This window comes from Sipha flava, unplaced genomic scaffold, assembly GCF_003268045.1.
Source record: "Sipha flava isolate LNK unplaced genomic scaffold, YSA_version1 266_pilon_pilon, whole genome shotgun sequence".
In the NCBI taxonomy this organism is placed as follows: Eukaryota; Metazoa; Arthropoda; class Insecta; order Hemiptera; family Aphididae; genus Sipha; species Sipha flava.
In genome coordinates, this window is record NW_020272930.1 from 395,844 (window position 1) to 415,582 (window position 19,739).

Genomic DNA, 19,739 nt, shown 5'->3' on the forward strand with positions numbered 1-19,739 from the left:
CGAAAAATACACTTACAACGACTGTTTGTTCCGTTCCTGGCATTTTTGATCACTATAAGCGGCTGATTCTTATAATCAGCGAACACTATAAGCGGCGACCACTGTAGGTACACAAGTTTTTTAACGATTAATGGGTCAATTTAATAAAAGCATATAAATGGTTTTATGTCTTTTTTATCATTTAGTATTATTATTACGATATATATTATTAAGTTATAGCAGTGATTCTCAATCTTTTTAGGACCGTGACCCAATTTTTTTTCCAAAAATCTTTCACGACCCCATAGTTTTACATTTACAGAATCAATAAAAATAATTTCAAAAAACAAATTTATTCTATTTTATTTCTTATTTACTACTTTATAATAATAATAATATAATATTTGCTTGTTTCTTACAATCTATATAATTAAAAAAAACTTCTCGTGGCCCCCCAAAAATTGACTCGCGACCCCCTAGGGGGTCGCGACTCACAGTTTGAGAAACACTGAGTTATAGTATTGTTACACTCTTCCAACCCTACTACATTCCGAAATTGTAGCTTGATACTCAAATATTTATATAAAATACATATTGGATATTATTTGTTGATGATATATAAATATAAAAACATATGATGGTAATTTATATTAATCAGTCTTAAATTCTAATAAGAAATTTAGGCAATGTAAAGTTATAACCTATAATATAATTGTTTTGTTACCTACGTATTGAGGTGGTAGTATCACGTGGATTATTCCGTAGTAGTATCACATGACATGGTGCTCGTTATCAGTTATTGAGATTCACGACATTCAAGTAGTGCACTGTAGTGTATTTACTGTTATTTATTGTAATTAACGTATGGCGTGTCGTGTCGAAGATGTACATGTAGTTTGTAGACGGTTTATTAATTAATTATTTCGTATCTATTATTAATATTTAAATAATATAGACTATATTAATTAAAATAATAAATCAGAATATTTTAGTGATTGAAATTTGTATTCGTATTACAATTTATCATGGTACCTAGTTTTGACTAGTTTCACCGTAGAATTTTTTTATTTTCTTGTCTAATTTTTTTTTTGTTATTTTCTAGACTGAAAACCGTAAAGGTACCTTTAAGGTAGAATACCTTCGGCAGATTGAAAAAGATATCCAACGACAATGGTATGAACAAAAAATATATGAAATTGATGCACCTCCATCCAAAAATAGAAGGAATGCTGATGAAAAATATTTTATTACATTTCCTTTCCCTTATATGAACGGTAGACTACACTTGGGCCATACTTTTTCTTTATCAAAATGCGAGGTAAAATAATTTAAAGCCATAATAATATAATCATAAAAACATAAATTATCATGATTGAAATCTTATTTCTAGTTTGCTGTAAGATATCACCGTTTGAAAGGTAAAAAAGTTTTGTTTCCATTTGGTTTTCATTGTACAGGCATGCCTATCAAAGCATGTGCAGACAAATTGAAATGGGAGGTCCAAACATATGGTTGTCCACCAGAGTTTCCAGATATGGATGATGAAGAAATTGAGGTTGAAGTAAATACTGAAATTATTCAGGATAAGAGTAAAGGAAAAAAGGTAATTTTTACCATTAATTAAGAGTGTACATCATTACCTTTGTACTAATACATATATATTTCTAGAGTAAAGCTATAGCAAAAAGTGGTAAAGCAAAGTATCAATGGGAAATTATGAAAAGTTTGGGTTTTGAAGATGATGAGCAAATACGTAGTTTTGAGGATCCATTAACATGGTTAAATTATTTCCCACCATTAGCTGTTAAAGATCTTAAAAGTATTGGTATTCATGTAAGTATTGTATATAATAATTAATTATTTTGATTGTAATTTCATATTTATATTAATTTTTTTTAAGGTTGATTGGCGTAGAACATTTATTACTACAAACGAAAATCCATTTTTTGATAGTTTCGTTCGTTGGCAGTTTTTACGTCTTCGTGATAATAACAAAATAAAGTATGGAAAACGTTATACTGTCTTCTCTCCCAAAGATAATCAACCTTGCATGGACCATGATAGAGCTAAAGGAGAAGGTGTTGGTCCTCAAGAGTATACTTTAATTAAAATGAAAGTAATTAAACCCTATCCAGAAAAACTCAACTTTAATAAAAAGTATATTAATTACCTTTTTATTTTTGATAAAAACACAGTAACTTATATTTTTGTAACTGCATAGAACTATGAAAAATAAATCAATATTCTTAATTGCTGCTACTTTACGGCCAGAAACAATGTATGGCCAAACTAATTGTTGGGTTCACCCTGATTTAGAATATGTGGCTTTTAAATTAAATGATGGAAGCATTTGTATATCTACTGAGAGAGCTGCCAAGAATATGTCATATCAAGGGTTTACTAACAAAAATGGAGAATATGAAATCATAGCTAAACTGAAAGGACAAGTAATTTTCAATTGTTTAATAATGTATTTTAATAATATCGCTTAAATATTATTTTAGAATATTTTAGGTGCCAAATTAAGAGCACCGCTAAGTTTCAATGAAGTTATTTATACCTTACCTATGTTATCAATTAAATCTGATAAAGGTACAGGAGTTGTGACTAGTGTTCCTTCAGATTCGCCTGATGATTATGCTGCTTTTATTGATCTTAAAAAAAAACCGGCATTTAGAGAAAAGTATAATATAACTGACGAAATGATTCTTCCATATGAACCTGTAAGTAAAATATACTAATATTTTAAATTAAGTACTTAGAATTATTTAATTTAACTTACAATTTATTTTCAATCTTTGTTACATTATTTCTGACATAATGTACATACAAATTATTAATAATGCACCAGATTATTGTTTTTTGAAATTTAGATACCAATTATTGAAATACCTGGCTTTGGAAATTTATGTGCTGTAGCAGTATATAATGAATTAAAAATACAGAGTCAAAATGATAAAGATAAATTACAAATAGCTAAAGAAAGAATTTATTTAAAAGCCTTCTATGAGGGGGTAAATTAATAGTTAATATATTTTTAATAATTTAATTAACTTAGACACTAATATTAAATTTCAGGTGGTCATTGTTGGTGAATTTAAAGGCCAAAAAGTTCAAGATGTAAAAAAATGTTTACAAAAAAAACTTGTGGAATCTAATGAAGCTTTTCTTTACTATGAACCTGAAAAAACCATAATGTCTAGGTAATTTAACTTAATTTAGTTTTATTTAACTAGATATTTATTATATATAATTGATTTATAGGTCTGGTGATGAATGTGTTATTGCTTTATGTGACCAGTGGTATTTGGATTATGGCGAATCAGAATGGAAAGCAGCAGCAGAATTAGCTTTAAAGAATTTGAATACGTACCATGATGAGGTTAGGAAAAACTTCACAGCATGTTTGAACTGGTTACATGAGTATGCCTGTTCTAGGACTTATGGTCTAGGTAATGTTAATTTGTTTATCCTTTAATATGGTTCTAGGTTAAATTTTATTTAAGTTTTATTATTTATAAAAATATAGGAACAAAATTACCATGGGATGAATATTGGTTAATTGAATCTTTATCTGATTCTACAATATATATGGCATATTACACTGTTGCTCATATCTTACAAGAAGGGACTTTTAAAGGAGAAAATGGAAACCGTTTCAATATTAAGTAAGTCAGTGTAATCACTATTTAATATAATTAATACATACAATATTGATAAGTAAAATAAAAAATGTCTTATTTAAAAATTCTCGATAAATTATGGTTTTAATGATAATCCTTTATCTTGTAAATATATTTACAACACATTTATTATTATTTAAATGATTAAATGCAACACAAATCAAGTACTTAATATTTCTAATGAAAAAAAACATTTCATGTTTGTAGACCAGAGGAAATGACTCCAGAAGTTTGGGATTATATATTTTTAAGTAATAAAAGTTACCCAAACCAATGTAAAATCAAAAAGAAATATTTAGATATTATGAAAAATGAATTTGAATATTGGTATCCAGTAGATTTACGGTGTTCTGGCAAAGATTTAATTCAGAACCACTTAACATTTTTTATTTATAACCATTGTGCTATATGGGCAAAACAGCCAGATCTTTGGCCAAGGAGTATAAGGGCTAATGGACATTTGCTATTGAATTCAGCGAAAGTAATAAACATTTTTTGAATTTAATATATGCATGTACATTTATTTTAAAGTTTACTACTTTTTATGTTTTTGTTCATGTTAGATGTCTAAATCAGATGGAAATTTTATGATATTAGAAGAAGCAATAAATAAATTTAGTGCGGATGGCATGAGATTCTGTCTAGCTGACGCTGGGGATACTGTTGAAGATGCAAATTTTGTAGAAAGCATGGCTGATGCAGGTATCTTATACTATATCAAAGTATAAAATTGTTATTTAAAATTTTGAAATTTAATTTGTTTCCTCATAGGGATTTTACGACTGTATACTTTTATTGAATGGGTTAAAGAAGTATTAGCTTCAGAGGAAACTTATAGAACAGGATATACTACTGATTCATTTACTGACATTGTATTTATGAAGTAATTAAGTTGAGGATTTATTTATAAATTTTATAAACTTAAAATAAATATATTTTCAGCGAAATAAATCTTAAAATTCAACAAACTGGAGAATTTTATGAAAAACTTTTATTCAAAGAAGCGTTGAGAACCGGTTTCTTTGAATTGCAAGCCGCTCGTGATAAGTATCGTGAACTTTGTGGTAATCCTGAACTTGGAGGTGAATGTATGCACAAAGACCTGGTGTTGCATTTTATTAAAATCCAGACTATTTTAATATCACCAATTTGTCCTCATGTGGCTGAACATGTTTACCAATTATTAGGAAATGTAATATTATAAAAAATTAATTCATTTTTAGCGTTATCATTTTTATACATATTCTTATTATATAGAAGGACAGCGTTGTTAAAGCAAGTTGGCCTCAAGCCAACGAAGTTGATTATAAGTTAATTCAAAGTGGTGAATATTTAATGGAAGCAGCTCATTCGTTTAGACTTCAACAGAAGAATATATTGAGTATAGGAACAAAGAAAAATCAATCTAAAAATAAAGAGGTAGAAAAACCGATAAAAGCTGCAGCATGGGTTGCAAAAACTTTTCCACCATGGCAATCAACAATATTGGAAACAATGAAGCAGTTGTATACTGTATGTATCTAATTATTATATACTTAATATGTTATATTTTAATTTTTGCTGCTAAAAATGTATAAACATTGCTCTAATTATATATATTTATAATTTGTTTTTAATGAATTCTACAATGTTTTATTATAGTATTGAATTTTTTATAACTAGGAAAATAATAATCTTTTACCGGACAATAAAACTATTTCGTCCGCTTTGGGAAAAAAAGAATTTTTAAAAAAATATATGAAACGAGCAATGCCTTTTGCACAAATGATAAAAGAGAAACTGCTCAAGGTTGGTGATTCTGCTTTTAACATCAAATTAGATTTTGATGAAAAACATGTGCTTGAATTGAACAAATCTTACTTGGAGAATACTTTAAATGTTGGTATATTTATTTAACAATTATAATATTTTTATTTTTTTAACCATGCATATTTATATTTTTTTAGTTGGAACATTTGGAAATTAAATATTCTGATGATAGTGAAGCTCCTGAAAATATTCGTAATGAATGTTGTCCAGGCCAACCATACATTACATTTCTGCCACCTGATGAATCATTAACTTTGATTATTATGAATACTCAACCGCAAAAACCATACTTCCAAAAAGAACTTCCTGTGTATAATGGTGATACTGTAGAAAAATTAATAAAAAGAATTAAGAAATCTGATCTTAAACTTAGTAAGTACTACATTTAGAAAATATCTTGTGTTGTTGGATAAATAATTTAATTTTGGTAATTTATTTTTTATTAGGTGGTTCCAAAATTAATTTATGGAGATTCAAAGATTCTGTTATGGGACCAAGATTGATATCCAATTATTTACTACCAACAGAGAATAGTATCTTGATGAAAATTGATACAATATTTTCTATTGACCTCGACAAAAAACTTATTGAATACAATGATGGTCAACAAAAAAACCAACCGCTTGGGAGTAAAATCATTTATACTGTTGAGTAAATACATGTTCACTAAATTATTTGTACTTACGTTGATGTATGTATACTAATATTATTGAACATTGATGTATAATGTATTCATATTTTATATTGTCTATTGTTTTTTTTTATCAAACCAGTCGACAATTTAAATATAGATAGAACTTAATAAGGATTTTACATTTTGTAAAATTAACTAAAATTTTTAAAATGAATGATATTTATTTCTAATTAATTTGATCATTAAGGATTTTAAACATTATCATTTAGATAATGTGATATCATTTTTTTGTTAAAAGAAACTCTTGCTTATATAAAAAATTAAATACTTACTCCTTTTTAAGAAAATGGATGATGTAATTATCAGTATTCTTCCTTTTTTTTTTTTTTTTTGATATTGTAATCCTTTTAGAAGTAATAAAATATTGTTAAATTTCTTTTAAGTTAATACATAACTTTTCCGCTTTGTAACTGTTTATTTATCATTTCATATTAAATAATGAATTTACTGTTTACTATCTTCAAATAGATGCTTTTTTTTTAACATCAGTTAGTGTTTATTTGTTTGCACATGAAAAAATTCAGAATTTTTAAATTTACTACAGAATAAACCAAAGTTGACTTCATTATATATATATATATATATATATATATATATATATATATATATATTTTTATAAAAATAAAACTGGAAAAGTTTAATAGGTAGATAGACAAAATGTGAATCATTTAGTTTTGTTTTGACAATTAAAATTAATTACCATTGAAGGAAATTTTTGAGATACAAATAGAATTTAAAAATAAAATTTTATATTTTAACAAAGTATACAGCTTTTCACTAAGCATATGTATTTATTATTATTATTGGATAATAAGTGTGTAGACATTATTCATATGTCTATGTTGGTAACTTGAAAAATAATAAAAATTTAATGGGTTTTTTTTCATTGGTATTTAAGAGCTTTCCAAAAAATAAAATATAAACTATATAACTAATATTTTAATATAATATGTTCTGTCTAATATTAAATTAAAAATTAAAAATTAACTGATATCTAATGAACGAATATGTTGAGGTTTATATTTATGAACCATCTCATGGTCATAATGTACATAAAAAGTACATTATTTTTCTAGGTTCTTTTAATATTTAAAACAAACATTTTTGTTTGGGTTCAATAATTGAAGAAATGGTACATGTATTTCAATTTATTTAAATTATTGCTCGCTTTGGAAATACCCTTGAGTCTGTTGCTTATGTATATAAGTGTTTATATACAAATCATAATACAACACATAGACATAAATAATTATAATAATAATAGTAATAATAATAATAATAAAAACGATAAAAAGAAGTTATGAAAAATAAATAGTTACAATGTACAAAATTATCACATTTCATTTCAATTCAACGATAAGATGACCTCATATATATGTATATATTTTTTTTCATATCAGTAATTTGGCCAACTTACAGTTATTTCACTATAAAAAAAGAATAATAATAATAATTATAATACAAATAAATAAAATAACTTTACCAACAAATAAGTAATTTTGTATAAATATTGTTTAAAGACAGTAGTTGATTATTGTAAACAAGCTTGGACTTTTTCTATCCATTCTTGTGCAGTAGTCATATCACTAGCTGAGAAATTATAAGTTCTTCTGTTGGTGCGCAACTAATTAAATAATAAAGAAACAATAAATGTTATTGTTAACTTGATATGAAACAAAATAATTAATTATTTACATCAAAGAATGATTTATCATCAGTTTTTTTTGGTGCACCTGGCGTTGGATTTGCTTGAGACACAGACATTACTTCAGCAAGGTCTAAATCAACATATTGAGTAAATATAATTTAGATAAAATATAGATCATATATTTTTAGGATTATAATATGGTAATAAGTTATTGGTAAGAATTATAATTTATATTTCTAGTATAATATGTAAATATAATTAACATATATTATAAATAAAACAAAACGAGCATATTATCTAAAATAATAACATTAATTACATACTTTATATGTTATTTACCTATATATCCTTTGCAATGAGAATCATCCATAGAATCATAGTATCTTAATTGATGTTTTATTGAATCCAAAACAAACCATCGCTGTTTCCATGCTTTCAAGAGAGCACCACGTTTGTATAAATAACCTTCATGAGTCCTGTTTTCAGCTACATTAGATGAAAACTGCTCATAGTACTGCTGATGGATTCCATTCATATCTACAAAATGCCATTATAAACAATTTTTTTACATCAAAACCCATAATCAATAATTAAAACCAATAAAATCTATTATTTTCATATATTAAATTATATTTAATAATACTTCTATTATTTTAAGAGTACTGCATAGAACAATTTTATTTTATAAATTTGTTTACAAATATATTCAATTGAACTATCTTTTTTCCAACTCACTTGAATTTACTGAAGTTGTTTCACCACATGTTCTATTGGCATTTTGATTTGTTAACGTTCTGTCACTTACAGCCTTGTACTTAGTACAGCTTTTAGGTACATTTTCTGAGCATTTTTCATGACAGCTATAACCACAATCACAACATCGCATACCGGTCTGAAATTTTTTAAAAACAAGTAAATTTACTATTCATACTTTCATAAAAAAAAAAAAAAAAATTTAAATAATTAAGTTCATTTTCTAATACTGAAAAATTTCAGCAAAGAAATTAAAACTACATAGTAAATTATTAATTATTAATAATTGTGCTAACCATCAAATGATTTCTTGACAAAATAATAGAATAACCTTAATAATTATATATTACATAAAGAAATATAATCGAATCTATAATTTCAAATGTAAGACACAATAATAATTTAAACACTATTAGATTTGTAAGTATATATGTAAGTAACTTACAATTAAATAATAATTATTGTATAGTAAGCCATATCCATTAGAAAAACAATACATTAATGAATCACAATCTCAGAATAAATATAAAAAGAATGTTTTTTCAATTTATATTTCATTATTTAACATAAATAATATAACATGACGCACAAAACTGAAGGATTAAAAATAAACTTTACCTTTACTGGACCCCAAAGAAGACTAGAACAAAAGTCACAATAGGTAGGCGTGGTAAAGTTATATTTTTCAAAGCGGTGTGGATGTGAATGAGGTGGATTTGTGTCTGCATTTGAGGATGTTGTATTGCTTGCTTTACCACGCATAAGAATTTCTAGTGTAGACCGTTTGTGTAATAATCGCCCATGATGTCTAACCAATTGAGTACTAAAAGAAGCGTGCCTCTAAAAAAATTATTTATTTTAATTTAATTTAATAATTTTCTAACAATAACATACTACCTTTAAAGAATCAGCTGTATCAGGAATTTCTAATTTATCCCAGAGCACTTTCCATTTTTGTGGCAAAAGTCCTAGTTCAGTTTCAAGCTTATGAATTTCATCTAATAAATACTTGAATGCATCTGGCATATAACGTTCCACAATATTATATCTAATAAAAATTAATTAATTGATAAAAACAATTAAATGGGGGAGATAAATTATAATTAATACCCAGTTGTAATAACTTTTCGTAAGGTTTTGTTAGAAATACCATCTGCTGCTTCAGCCTCCTCTTCTTGTTGCATATCCATCTGAATAATCTCCAAATCATAACTTGGTCCGTGCGCTAATTCTTCATTTAAATAATACTGCCACACATTTAAATTTGGCAACGATGACTGTGGTCTTAACACCTAAATTGGAAAATTTTATAACAATAATAAAATGTTTTTGGTCTGAAAATGACATAGCCACTTATATATACTGTACCGGTTGTTCAACATTAGGCATGAACATGAAATTGTAAAATATTGATGTACGAGCATTATATTTTTCAATGTAGTCAAACACTGACTGTCCTAAATTTGGTACATAATGAGATGAAATATTGTTACCAGCTATACGACCTCCTGTAATAAATAACATACATATGATATTATAAAAATAATAATTCATATTTCATAAAATTATAAAATAGCATACATTGAATAAAAAATAATAAAATACCTGGATAAACAATATCATCATCTGAACCAGTGTCAACACTTTTATGATGTGATGTAAGTGATCCTCTTTTGTCTTCAACAGCGGCCACTCCACACTCTACTCTTTCTAACTCACAATCTAATAAAAATGTTCGGAATCGACAAGATACTGAATGATAAGCCAAAAATCTTAAATAATAATCGTTAAACTCAAATGACAATGGAAACTGGCCATGGATTTGGTGAACAATATCAAGAAACTGCAAGAAAGTTGGTGCAAATCCAGAAGCCTGTGACGCTGTAGCCAAATTACTACGATGGCTGAAACGATGACCAAATGCAAGCCATTCTTTTTCAATCAATACTCTAAATCCTTCAATAGTACGATAATATGGATCCATGCATAATTGTGCTATTGATGATAATTGACAAGTTATATCCCATCCTTCTTCTAAACATAACATGACAGAAGAACCTTGCACATCAATGAGATCTACTATAGCTCCTGATAACTGCATTATATTTCGTAGCTGTTGTAGCCAATCAGAATTTTCAATCATTCTAAATCAATAAGATAATACAAGTTAATAATTTAATGTAAATAACTTTAGATAATAAGTAATACCCTTCAATATGCCATTAATATATTATCACGGAAATAAATCTTTTAAATATTTAAGTATAAAAATATAAACTAATTTTGATATTCTTGAGGATATATTTTATACGTAAACAATATTGCATTTATAAATATGTTAATAAATTGTTTAAATAAATGTTAATTAAATAATAATTATTTTTTAATTTATATAAAATACATCATTATAATTATTTTACTATATGATTAATATATATTAAATTTAAAAAAAGTTATAAGTAATAAGTTAAATTCGTACTAACTTGTAAAAAGAATGCTCTGGTTCATTACTAGTAGAACTTGGTACACATGCTCGCATAAGTTTTTTAAAAGAAGTCTTGCTATGACGAATATCAGCATATTCAATTGGGATAAAATCAATTTTCATAATAGAATCACCTTTCATACCCTTATAATATAATTATAGAAAGAAAAATGATAAAAAAAAAATATACTGTTTTAATTTTTGATTAAATTACCTTCATTTGAGTTTTATCACCAAGTATGTATAATGCAGCTCTATGAAATTCATGTGGACTATCTGAATTTGAATCTGGATCGGCTATAGACATACGGCCATATTGTTGATTTTGGAACATTGGAGAAGAGTAACTATTATTTGACGAAGAACTAATATTACGACGTTCTTTTAATGAGCCCCAGCGTCCAAATTGTTTATTACCACCACTTGATCTTGTAGGACCTCTATTATTTACCAAAATATATATGTTACAAGTTATTCTTTAATTGTTTGGAAAAATAAATTTAGCATACAAAATGATTCAATTGGTAAAGTATAATGTATTCAGTATACAGTAATAAATTTAAATATTTTAAATACCTCCTTGAAACATCTGGTGATAAAATATCTTCATCTGCAGCCATAAGAAGAGAATTAATACTAAGGCTGCTATCTGATAATCCCCATGCAGCACCACTATGACGTAGAGTTGATAAAGGTGTTGAAGCAACAATAGCTGATAAATATCTTTCTTGTTCTACAGAAGAGCTACTTTCTGAATTTAATGTACCTAGAAATTATTAAACACATAATAAAACTAGTATAGGTTAAACTTTTATTAAATTAAATGTTCTAAAATATACCAGTAGATGATGGATGTGTTGATTTTAACATTCCAATAAGATTTTTGCCATGATATCCTGCTCCACGTAATAATAGTGCAGATGTTTGTTGGTGACGCCAAGTAATAATAGGAACTCTGCTATGACGATAATTTCGATAAAACTTTCTAATGCCATCATCAGATGTAATTGATGGAACTACCCAGAGTGCAGGATAACTAAAATTTCAAAGTAAATTAAAACTTAAATATTTTAAAAATGTATATATGATGAAATATATTAAAGATAAAATAATATTTACCTTCGACACATTAAGTATGCTGAATTAAGAGTAGTAATTTTAAATGTTTCTTTATTGTTATTTTTTTGACCAATATTAGAAGAACTAGTATTTTTTGGAGCAAGACCAAGCCGAATCCAATCTCTTACATAACTCCTTTCTGTAACTCGTTCTAATGTTTTTGGATCAGAAACATTAGAAACAATATTGGGAGAATTCATTGAGTTGATATCCATATCATTCACTATACAAAATTAAAACTAGTAATTATGACTGATCAATAATATAATCCTCAAACAAGAATGATATCTAAGGATAGGGTTAGTTAATGATTTTGATGCAGATAAGTATTAAACAACAATATTAAGAACCTATAAATTAAAGTTAGCTAACTAAGAGGCTTAATATTTAAATATGTTAACTTTAAAAAAGTAATTTAATTACAATTTTATCATGATAAGAGTTTAACTTACCAGATATGTCATCCAGATTATTAAAGGGAGGAAGACTCATCCGACCAGGTGTAGTCAAATATTTGTTTCCTTTATTTATTGAATTATTTGATATATTTGGTAAAACATACTTATGACGTTTAGATGAACTTTTCTGTTTAAAACCGGCTTTTCTAGCAGTTTTCATTAATGTTTTTTTTGCAAATCCCCTGTTCAAAATAAAAAAAATAATACATCATTCAAACTAAAATCATAGAAATTTTAATCAAGACTCACTTAAGAGTAGCATTTTTTTCTTTATCATTTGTCATGGGCATTTCATAAATAGGAATTTGACCAGTAAATGCAAAATGATTAAATACATTTGGTGGATGTCGTACTTTATGTATAAACTTTCTGAAACATTCAATATCTTCTGCATTCACTTCTTCATCAAATGCCACTTTGATTAACTAAAACACACATAAGTTACAACATGGTAATAATAAATAACAATAATAATAATATAAAAAAATTATAAAAAATTAATTCTTACCTGAAATGTACAGGATCTAAACTGGTGACCTTCTTGTAGCCATTGATCTAAATGTGCCAAATATTGAACTGTAATACGTTTTTCTTTGGTTAATGAAGTTACAGGGAATGATCTAACTACAATTTGTTCACAAGCAAAAGGATCTAAAGGAGTTCCTTTAAATACAATACGATAATTTGTAATAAAAATTGCTCCTTCTGCTGGCAATAAAGGTGGTCCACCAACTAATCCTCCTAGACCTTCTTCTCTTCCATCTGGTAACAAATATACTCTTAAACCATCCATCAAAGGTTCTTCTCCCGGTAGCATATTTGGTGTCAATATTTTAGGCTTAATATTTAAAATAATTTTGAAGAATTAAAATGTGTTTGTTTTTATAAGTTAAAAATATATTGCTTATTAATACTTTTTGTATAGGTGGCAATCTCTTGGACTCCCTATTGACACCATCTAATGTTTCAATATGTATATGTACCACACCAGGAATCATTTGATGTAAAGAACGAATGTGTTCTTCTCTGACTTCTCCTTCAGTACAAACTTTGTCAACAAAACGGCTTACCATTTTAATAACTTTGTTACCAATTTCATTAGGTTCGGGTTCAACAAAACCACTTTCAACATCAGATTCACAGGCACTACCAGATCTATCAACAGCACTAAAAAATAAATAAAAAATTGAACGAATTGATAACAATAGAAAATGTTTATAAAATATACCTATTAGTTATACTATTAGATGTTCTTTCGTCATCTATATTTTTATTAGTTGATTGATGATTTGATGAGCTCTTAACATTATTCCCACCAACATCTAATGGAACAAGTAAATACACCATACGATTTGCATAATGTATAGCTTGACTGTATAATGTCGATTCTTCACTTGATATATATTCTTTAAGTTTATCTGAGCAAAAACATTAATTCATTAAATAAAAAAAAAAAAATTATATAAATGTTATTACCAGAATTGTTTGATGGGCGTAATCTCATTTGTTCAGCTGCTATTTCTAAAGCAGAAAGCTCTTGTGAACGACTAAATCTGTCATTTAAGATATGATCCTTATTCTAGAATGTATGCACAAGCAAATACGATTAAAGTTAATAAACAAATTAAAAAACTAAAGTACTATATTGTTAAATTACATGGTTTTCACGGGGGCTAGATAAATTCATTGATGAAGACTTTTTATGACTTGAGAAATTATTGTCAGAATATAAAGATTTTATGTCTCGTTGTACATCTAAATAATAAGCAGATTCCCAAAATAATTGATTTTTCCAAACTGCATGATCCTATGACATAAATTTATGACCAATTATATCTAATTTAAATATAAATAATAAATAAATATTTACTTGAATACATGTGTATGCAAATTGTATAACTCCAGTGCACAATTTACGGCAAAAGGCAGTAGCTAAAGGTAAAAGAGCAGCTGCTACACCAAATTCGTCCATAGCTGAACCATCCTAATATTGAAATAAGATTTTTTTTTTTTTTTTTAAGTAATTATTCATCTTGAATTTAAATGAAACATAATATTTGACATAAAACTTTGATTTTTATTTTATGATACTTTTAATTTAACAATATCAGAAAAATTAGTAATAAATATAAAAATTTAACCACAAATATTTATTGAATTTAATGAATTAATTCTTTACTATTGTTTTTACATAAAAATTTATTAACAATATTTAATTTGTATGAATGAAATAACGTAAATTCATTTAATTAATCCATTTAAATGACAATTTCACAAGTACATTAAAAATAATAGTCATAAAATACCTGTAAAGCACAATTCATCAACCGCACAACTAGATCAAATTGTTGATGCTCGAGCATAGCTTTATTTCCTTGAACATGCTGTGCAAGTTCAGTACATAAAGCTAGCCTAGCAGCTCGACATTTTAGAGCTCTTAACACAGCAGGAAATGTTTTACGTGCATCCGAAATTTTATTATCAAAAATACAATTTATACAATTACGCAATACCTGCAATTAAAAATTAAATTTTAATATATAATTTAATATACTTATTTGAGCATATAACAACTATATAAAGCATATAAAAACATACTTCTAATCTTCTAGCTGAATTACTAACTGTTGTTCTTAGATCATTAGAATTTGTTATTGGAGGTCCCATAGGTACTATTCGAGGGGGCATTGGTTTTATTGAAGTTAGCCTATTATAGTATTTAATAATAATAAATAAATATAATTTTAAATAATAACTGTTAAATATTTTACTTTGAATTTAAATTGTTTTTAACTAAACCATCATCAATAATTGTTTGAACACGACTGGCTTCAAGTATTGGAAACGGAGGTTGATGAATTCTAGTAAATGCTCCTTCGGGAGGTTTCAATATTTTTTGAACATATGGTTGAGGATTGGGATTTTCATTTAAGTACAATGCTTGAGCTAATTCCTAGAAAAAATTAATAAATAATAACAAAAATTCATGGAATTAATTTGAAAATATTTAAAAATAATAATAGAAAACAATACACTTATTTCATTAATAAAAATTTAAAAAAATATTATCAAAATTATCAATAAGTTTCATTAACAAGCTTAAATACAGTGAGTTCCTTATGAGATGGTTAATTGGAATAAAAAGAAATTATATCTAATGTTTTAAAAATGGAATTGTTTTTTTTATTAAAATTACTAGACCAGACAATAGAATCACTTTTATGGCTTTTTAAAGTTTAGAATGTCTGATATACAAATGTATGATTTAATTAATCAGTGTATCATCATATATATCACCATAGATAACATAAAATGTATATTGTTATCTGTGGTGGGACATTGTTTAGTTTAATTATTGTATTTATAATTTGAGTTTAAATATATTTCTAATGTGTTGAAAAAACAATAAGTTGAATTAATAAAATTAAAATAAATTAGTTCCATAGCAAATATTAAATAACATATTAAAAAAATCATAAGTGAATTCAAGTTCAAAATGTTTTCACAAAAACATAGTTTGGACAAAATATTGATATTGAAGAACGTTTATTACAATAGTTTTATAATATATATTTTTACTGGTTTTAATTTAAGGTTAATATGAAAAAATAAAATAGAAAATTTAGATCCAGTTCAGAATCTGTAGTTTATAAAATACCTTTTATTCTAATTTTAAGTATAACATAAAAAAAAAAGATTGTTTAAGAAGTGTTTTATGGAATCAATTGGCTAATAAAATCAAAACTAACATGCATCAATGTTTAATAATGTGATCACATTAAGAACTCAATGTATAAAAATGTATTTAATAATGAAAACTTACAAAACTGAATTTTTTCTAATCATGAATATTTATAATATGGCAGGAATTGCTTCTAATATTATTTACATTTGTATTATAATATTTTTCTGAAATGTATTATTGTCGCTATATATAATGTGGATAGTAAATAATAAATAATAAAGTAAACACCATACTTGTATATGAGTAAGAACTAAACGACCATCATCTAATGCTTCACTCCTAAGTAGTTCATTCATATTGCAATATAATTCATCCCATTGATCACAAGAACGCCAAGCTGGACCTCTTTCCGTAACAAAACCATTAAAAAACATACAGTCCAACACTCTAGTTGTAAATTCATCATCCATTAAACATCTCTCTCCTAAAAATGCAGCCTAAAAATTAATTATTGTGTTTAATTAATGTTTTACTTTTAAATTATATTAATTTTTAAATAATATTTGTTTACTTTATGAAATGTAATAACTGGTTTAGGGTGTATTCTTATAATTGTTAAACAAGATCGATAACCTTGAAGTAATTGAGCAAATGTTCTCATAAAGACTGCTCTCACTTCTTTATCAATAAGTGTAGGAGGTGGAGGTTGAACAGTATTAGAAGTTGGAGGAAATGCATGATCAGCACAACACAATTCTGGTTGTAGCACTAGACTTAAACAATCTTGAGTTTGTGTTAATAGAGGTTCTGGTAGTAAAGGCAGACTTATACCATCAGGTACAGTTATACTACCTCCATCCAAATCAGCTACAATTACATCCATCTACAAATCATAATTTAAATTTATAGTTATTGTTATAATTTAAAATTACAGTGTATGAATACTTGTTCTGAAACATCAGTTTTAAGAGAAGCATGCACGCCCATTAAAAATGGAGTGGGAGTGGATAAGACTTCCACTAAACCAGCCGGTAACAATGGTATATACACATGGCTATATTTGAATGGGTACATAAGAGATATTAGAGCAGCACAACCTTCAGTGAGTCTACTATAACTTCTTGAAGTCATCAGAACTTTGTGTTCGGTCATAATTGCACAGAATAATACAACAACATTATGAATTCCTAAACATATATAATATCATGTTATATTAGTCAAGTAAGATTCAAATTAATATTATAATTTTACTAGAAATAAAAATAAATGTACCAAGTTCTTGAAATAATAAATAAACTATATTTTTGGATACTGGTAATGTTTGAGATAAAGGAGGTTGTAATGCTTGTCTATCTCCGGCACCAATGCTAAAGCGTACTTGAGGACCTCCTGGCTGAGGAACTTGAACACAGCCCAACATATTTCCTACTAATGTTTCAATAGGAGTTTCCACATTTTCCATGTAGACTGTATAAATAATACCTAAACAATTCTGAAAAAAATTTCATTAAAATAAAAAAAATAAAATGTATGTAAATATTATTTCTTACTCGGAATGTTTCTATATAATCCAATCTTGAAACCAAAACTAAACACTTTGGTGCATACATAATGCTATGATGTTGTCTTTGATTTGTATGATTGTTTCTTGAAAGTGCTATATTTTCTATAACACCATCTTCTTCCTACATATATATACAAATATAAATAAAATTGTATTCTAAGACACAATTTTTGTTTCTTTTAAAACTAATTCTAACATATATATATATATATATTTAATAAATAAAAATAAAAATAATTTATATATATAATTAAAATGTTTATTCATAAGACAACTCATAAATAGTCAAGATATTATCACGATAATAAGCATAAATAATCTTGATTTTAATTTTTCATACCTTTCTTTTGATTTAAATACTTTCTTAGAAAATAAAGAATTTATAATTATTGATATTATTATTAGGAGAAACTAGTATTTAAAAAATAAAAGGACCCTTAATGAATAATACTGTATATAATATTATATTGAAGATAATTTTTAGTAGTATACAACAAATATAATAGTATGTAAATGCTTAATAATTAGAAGTAATAAATGGGTACCTTCTTCATCAACAGGTTTACTTGGTGTAATTGATACTGTTTCATTAAAGCACAAACAAGCACAATAATGTCTTTCAGCCTCTACATCAGTTAGAACAAACACAAAAAATCTAGGTTCTTGTCGCTCAGAAGAAAGAGACCATCCTTGCGGTTGACAAAACTAGAATAATACAATATTTTAAAAACACAAATTTATAAATAAGCTTATAATTTTTTATAAATAAAAGGGAATATAAAAAATGAAATGTTTAAAGATTTTAAATGCAATTAGTCATTTTTACAATTATATTATCAATGGATAATTAGAAATAGTTTTGCACTTATTTTATTTAAGTTTCCAAAACAAGAAAAGTTTAAGTCATTGAATTATTGCAACTGTTCATTTTAGTAAATATTTAAAATAAAAGATAAAGAAAGATAAAGAAGAAATTAAAATTAAACAGTTTAAACATATATTAAAATATCAACACCTTTTTTTTTTTTTTTGTAAAAATGTAAGTGTAAAACAATTAAGGGAAGTAATGTTAAAGCCATTCCTTCTCACTATGTGGTTCAAACAAAACAAAAAAATAAAAAATATTAAAAATAATTAATATTTCATAAAGATCATATGAGTGATAAACTAAAATGAAAAACTATACAAAATGTGTTATAAACAAGTGCTCAAATAAAAAAATGTCAATTCTTTTCAATAAATTGATAATAGATTCATAATAATTACCCATTCAATTCCATCAATGAATGGTGTATCTTTCCAGTCTTTTTCTGGAAACCGTTGTATAATTATTCCTTTACTAGTTCCACTTCCTAATGAGAAAATACAATTTATAAAAATTAAAAACTTAAATTGTAGTGGGGTATCTTATAAGTTAGTTGTTAATTTAATTGTAACAAAATATATTTAAAGAACATTTTTATAGAAATAATAGAATTTCCTTAAGAGTATCATCGAATAAATATCTGAATTATTATTAGACAAAGGTAAACATGATCATTAATTAATTAAGTAAACGTTTTACAGAAGGATTTCTTACGTTCTTTTTCGTGATCGTATCCAACGACCACGAAATAGTCTGCTAGCCGAGACATATCCGTCTGATCTTATAACAAATATTTACACATCAAAAAGGAACAATAACATAAATTGATATAATATTAGCCACATATTAGTGTTAAATAATAGTCAAAGTAGATAAAAAATAATTAATTTTTTTCTTTCAAACATTTAATTTTTTTCCGGATTCCGTCGTACAGAATGATACGCGTAGGGGAACTCCCAGATAAGATAAAGATGGCGACTTGACGTTAACAAGACAG

At 26.1% G+C, this 19,739-nt stretch overlaps 2 protein-coding genes across 4 annotated transcripts; one reads left to right on the top strand and one right to left on the bottom strand.

Annotated features, from left to right (window-relative positions):
* Window positions 1-966: 966 nt before the first annotated feature.
* LOC112685111 (leucine--tRNA ligase, cytoplasmic) lies at window positions 967-6,202 on the top strand. Of its 2 annotated transcripts, XM_025556888.1 has the most exons (19): window positions 967-1,007; window positions 1,082-1,297; window positions 1,370-1,582; window positions 1,648-1,812; window positions 1,880-2,136; window positions 2,201-2,426; window positions 2,484-2,702; window positions 2,853-2,993; window positions 3,058-3,182; window positions 3,244-3,431; window positions 3,509-3,647; window positions 3,870-4,143; window positions 4,226-4,364; window positions 4,434-4,545; window positions 4,605-4,854; window positions 4,920-5,174; window positions 5,325-5,540; window positions 5,609-5,843; window positions 5,918-6,202. In XM_025556888.1, exons 1-19 carry the CDS (start codon window positions 1,005-1,007, stop codon window positions 6,124-6,126), a joined length of 3,582 nt encoding a protein of 1,193 aa, XP_025412673.1. In that variant the 5' UTR covers window positions 967-1,004; the 3' UTR covers window positions 6,127-6,202. The 2 variants fall into 2 exon arrangements, with proteins under 2 accessions (XP_025412673.1, XP_025412674.1); XM_025556889.1 differs by lacking the exons at window positions 967-1,007; window positions 1,082-1,297 and having other exon boundaries at window positions 1,498-1,581; window positions 1,646-1,812.
* A 1,081-nt stretch (window positions 6,203-7,283) lies between these two features.
* On the bottom strand, window positions 7,284-19,511 carry LOC112685121 (myotubularin-related protein 13). Of its 2 annotated transcripts, none has more exons than XM_025556905.1 (34): window positions 19,457-19,511; window positions 19,144-19,229; window positions 18,423-18,582; window positions 17,864-17,994; window positions 17,586-17,805; window positions 17,259-17,500; window positions 16,885-17,196; window positions 16,607-16,810; window positions 15,400-15,581; window positions 15,227-15,335; window positions 14,935-15,141; window positions 14,499-14,612; window positions 14,286-14,435; window positions 14,105-14,207; window positions 13,857-14,046; window positions 13,543-13,795; window positions 13,137-13,466; window positions 12,878-13,053; window positions 12,623-12,810; window positions 12,171-12,393; window positions 11,891-12,087; window positions 11,628-11,817; window positions 11,266-11,491; window positions 11,050-11,195; window positions 10,172-10,710; window positions 9,935-10,074; window positions 9,677-9,858; window positions 9,464-9,614; window positions 9,185-9,406; window positions 8,549-8,705; window positions 8,153-8,350; window positions 7,861-7,943; window positions 7,653-7,789; window positions 7,284-7,592 (listed from the first exon to the last, which is right to left on the bottom strand). In XM_025556905.1, exons 1-33 carry the CDS (start codon window positions 19,509-19,511, stop codon window positions 7,697-7,699), a joined length of 6,159 nt encoding a protein of 2,052 aa, XP_025412690.1. In that variant the 3' UTR covers window positions 7,284-7,592; window positions 7,653-7,696. The 2 variants fall into 2 exon arrangements, with proteins under 2 accessions (XP_025412690.1, XP_025412689.1); XM_025556904.1 differs by having other exon boundaries at window positions 7,649-7,789.
* Window positions 19,512-19,739: the final 228 nt, after the last annotated feature.

Bases quoted from the DNA above. Each gene is read 5' to 3' on its own strand.
- LOC112685111 (XM_025556888.1), top strand. The intron at 2,994-3,057 runs GTAAATTAATAG...ATTAAATTTCAG, and splicing joins TAAAAGCCTTCTATGAGGGG to GTGGTCATTGTTGGTGAATT. The intron at 3,648-3,869 runs GTAAGTCAGTGT...TCATGTTTGTAG, and splicing joins GGAAACCGTTTCAATATTAA to ACCAGAGGAAATGACTCCAG.
- LOC112685121 (XM_025556905.1), bottom strand. From the start codon at position 19,511: ATGTCTCGGCTAGCAGACTATTTCGTGGTCGTTGGATACGATCACGAA. The intron at 12,394-12,622 runs GTAAGTTAAACT...AATTTTGTATAG, and splicing joins TAATCTGGATGACATATCTG to TGAATGATATGGATATCAAC. The intron at 12,088-12,170 runs GTAAATATTATT...TTGAAATTTTAG, and splicing joins GCATACTTAATGTGTCGAAG to TTATCCTGCACTCTGGGTAG.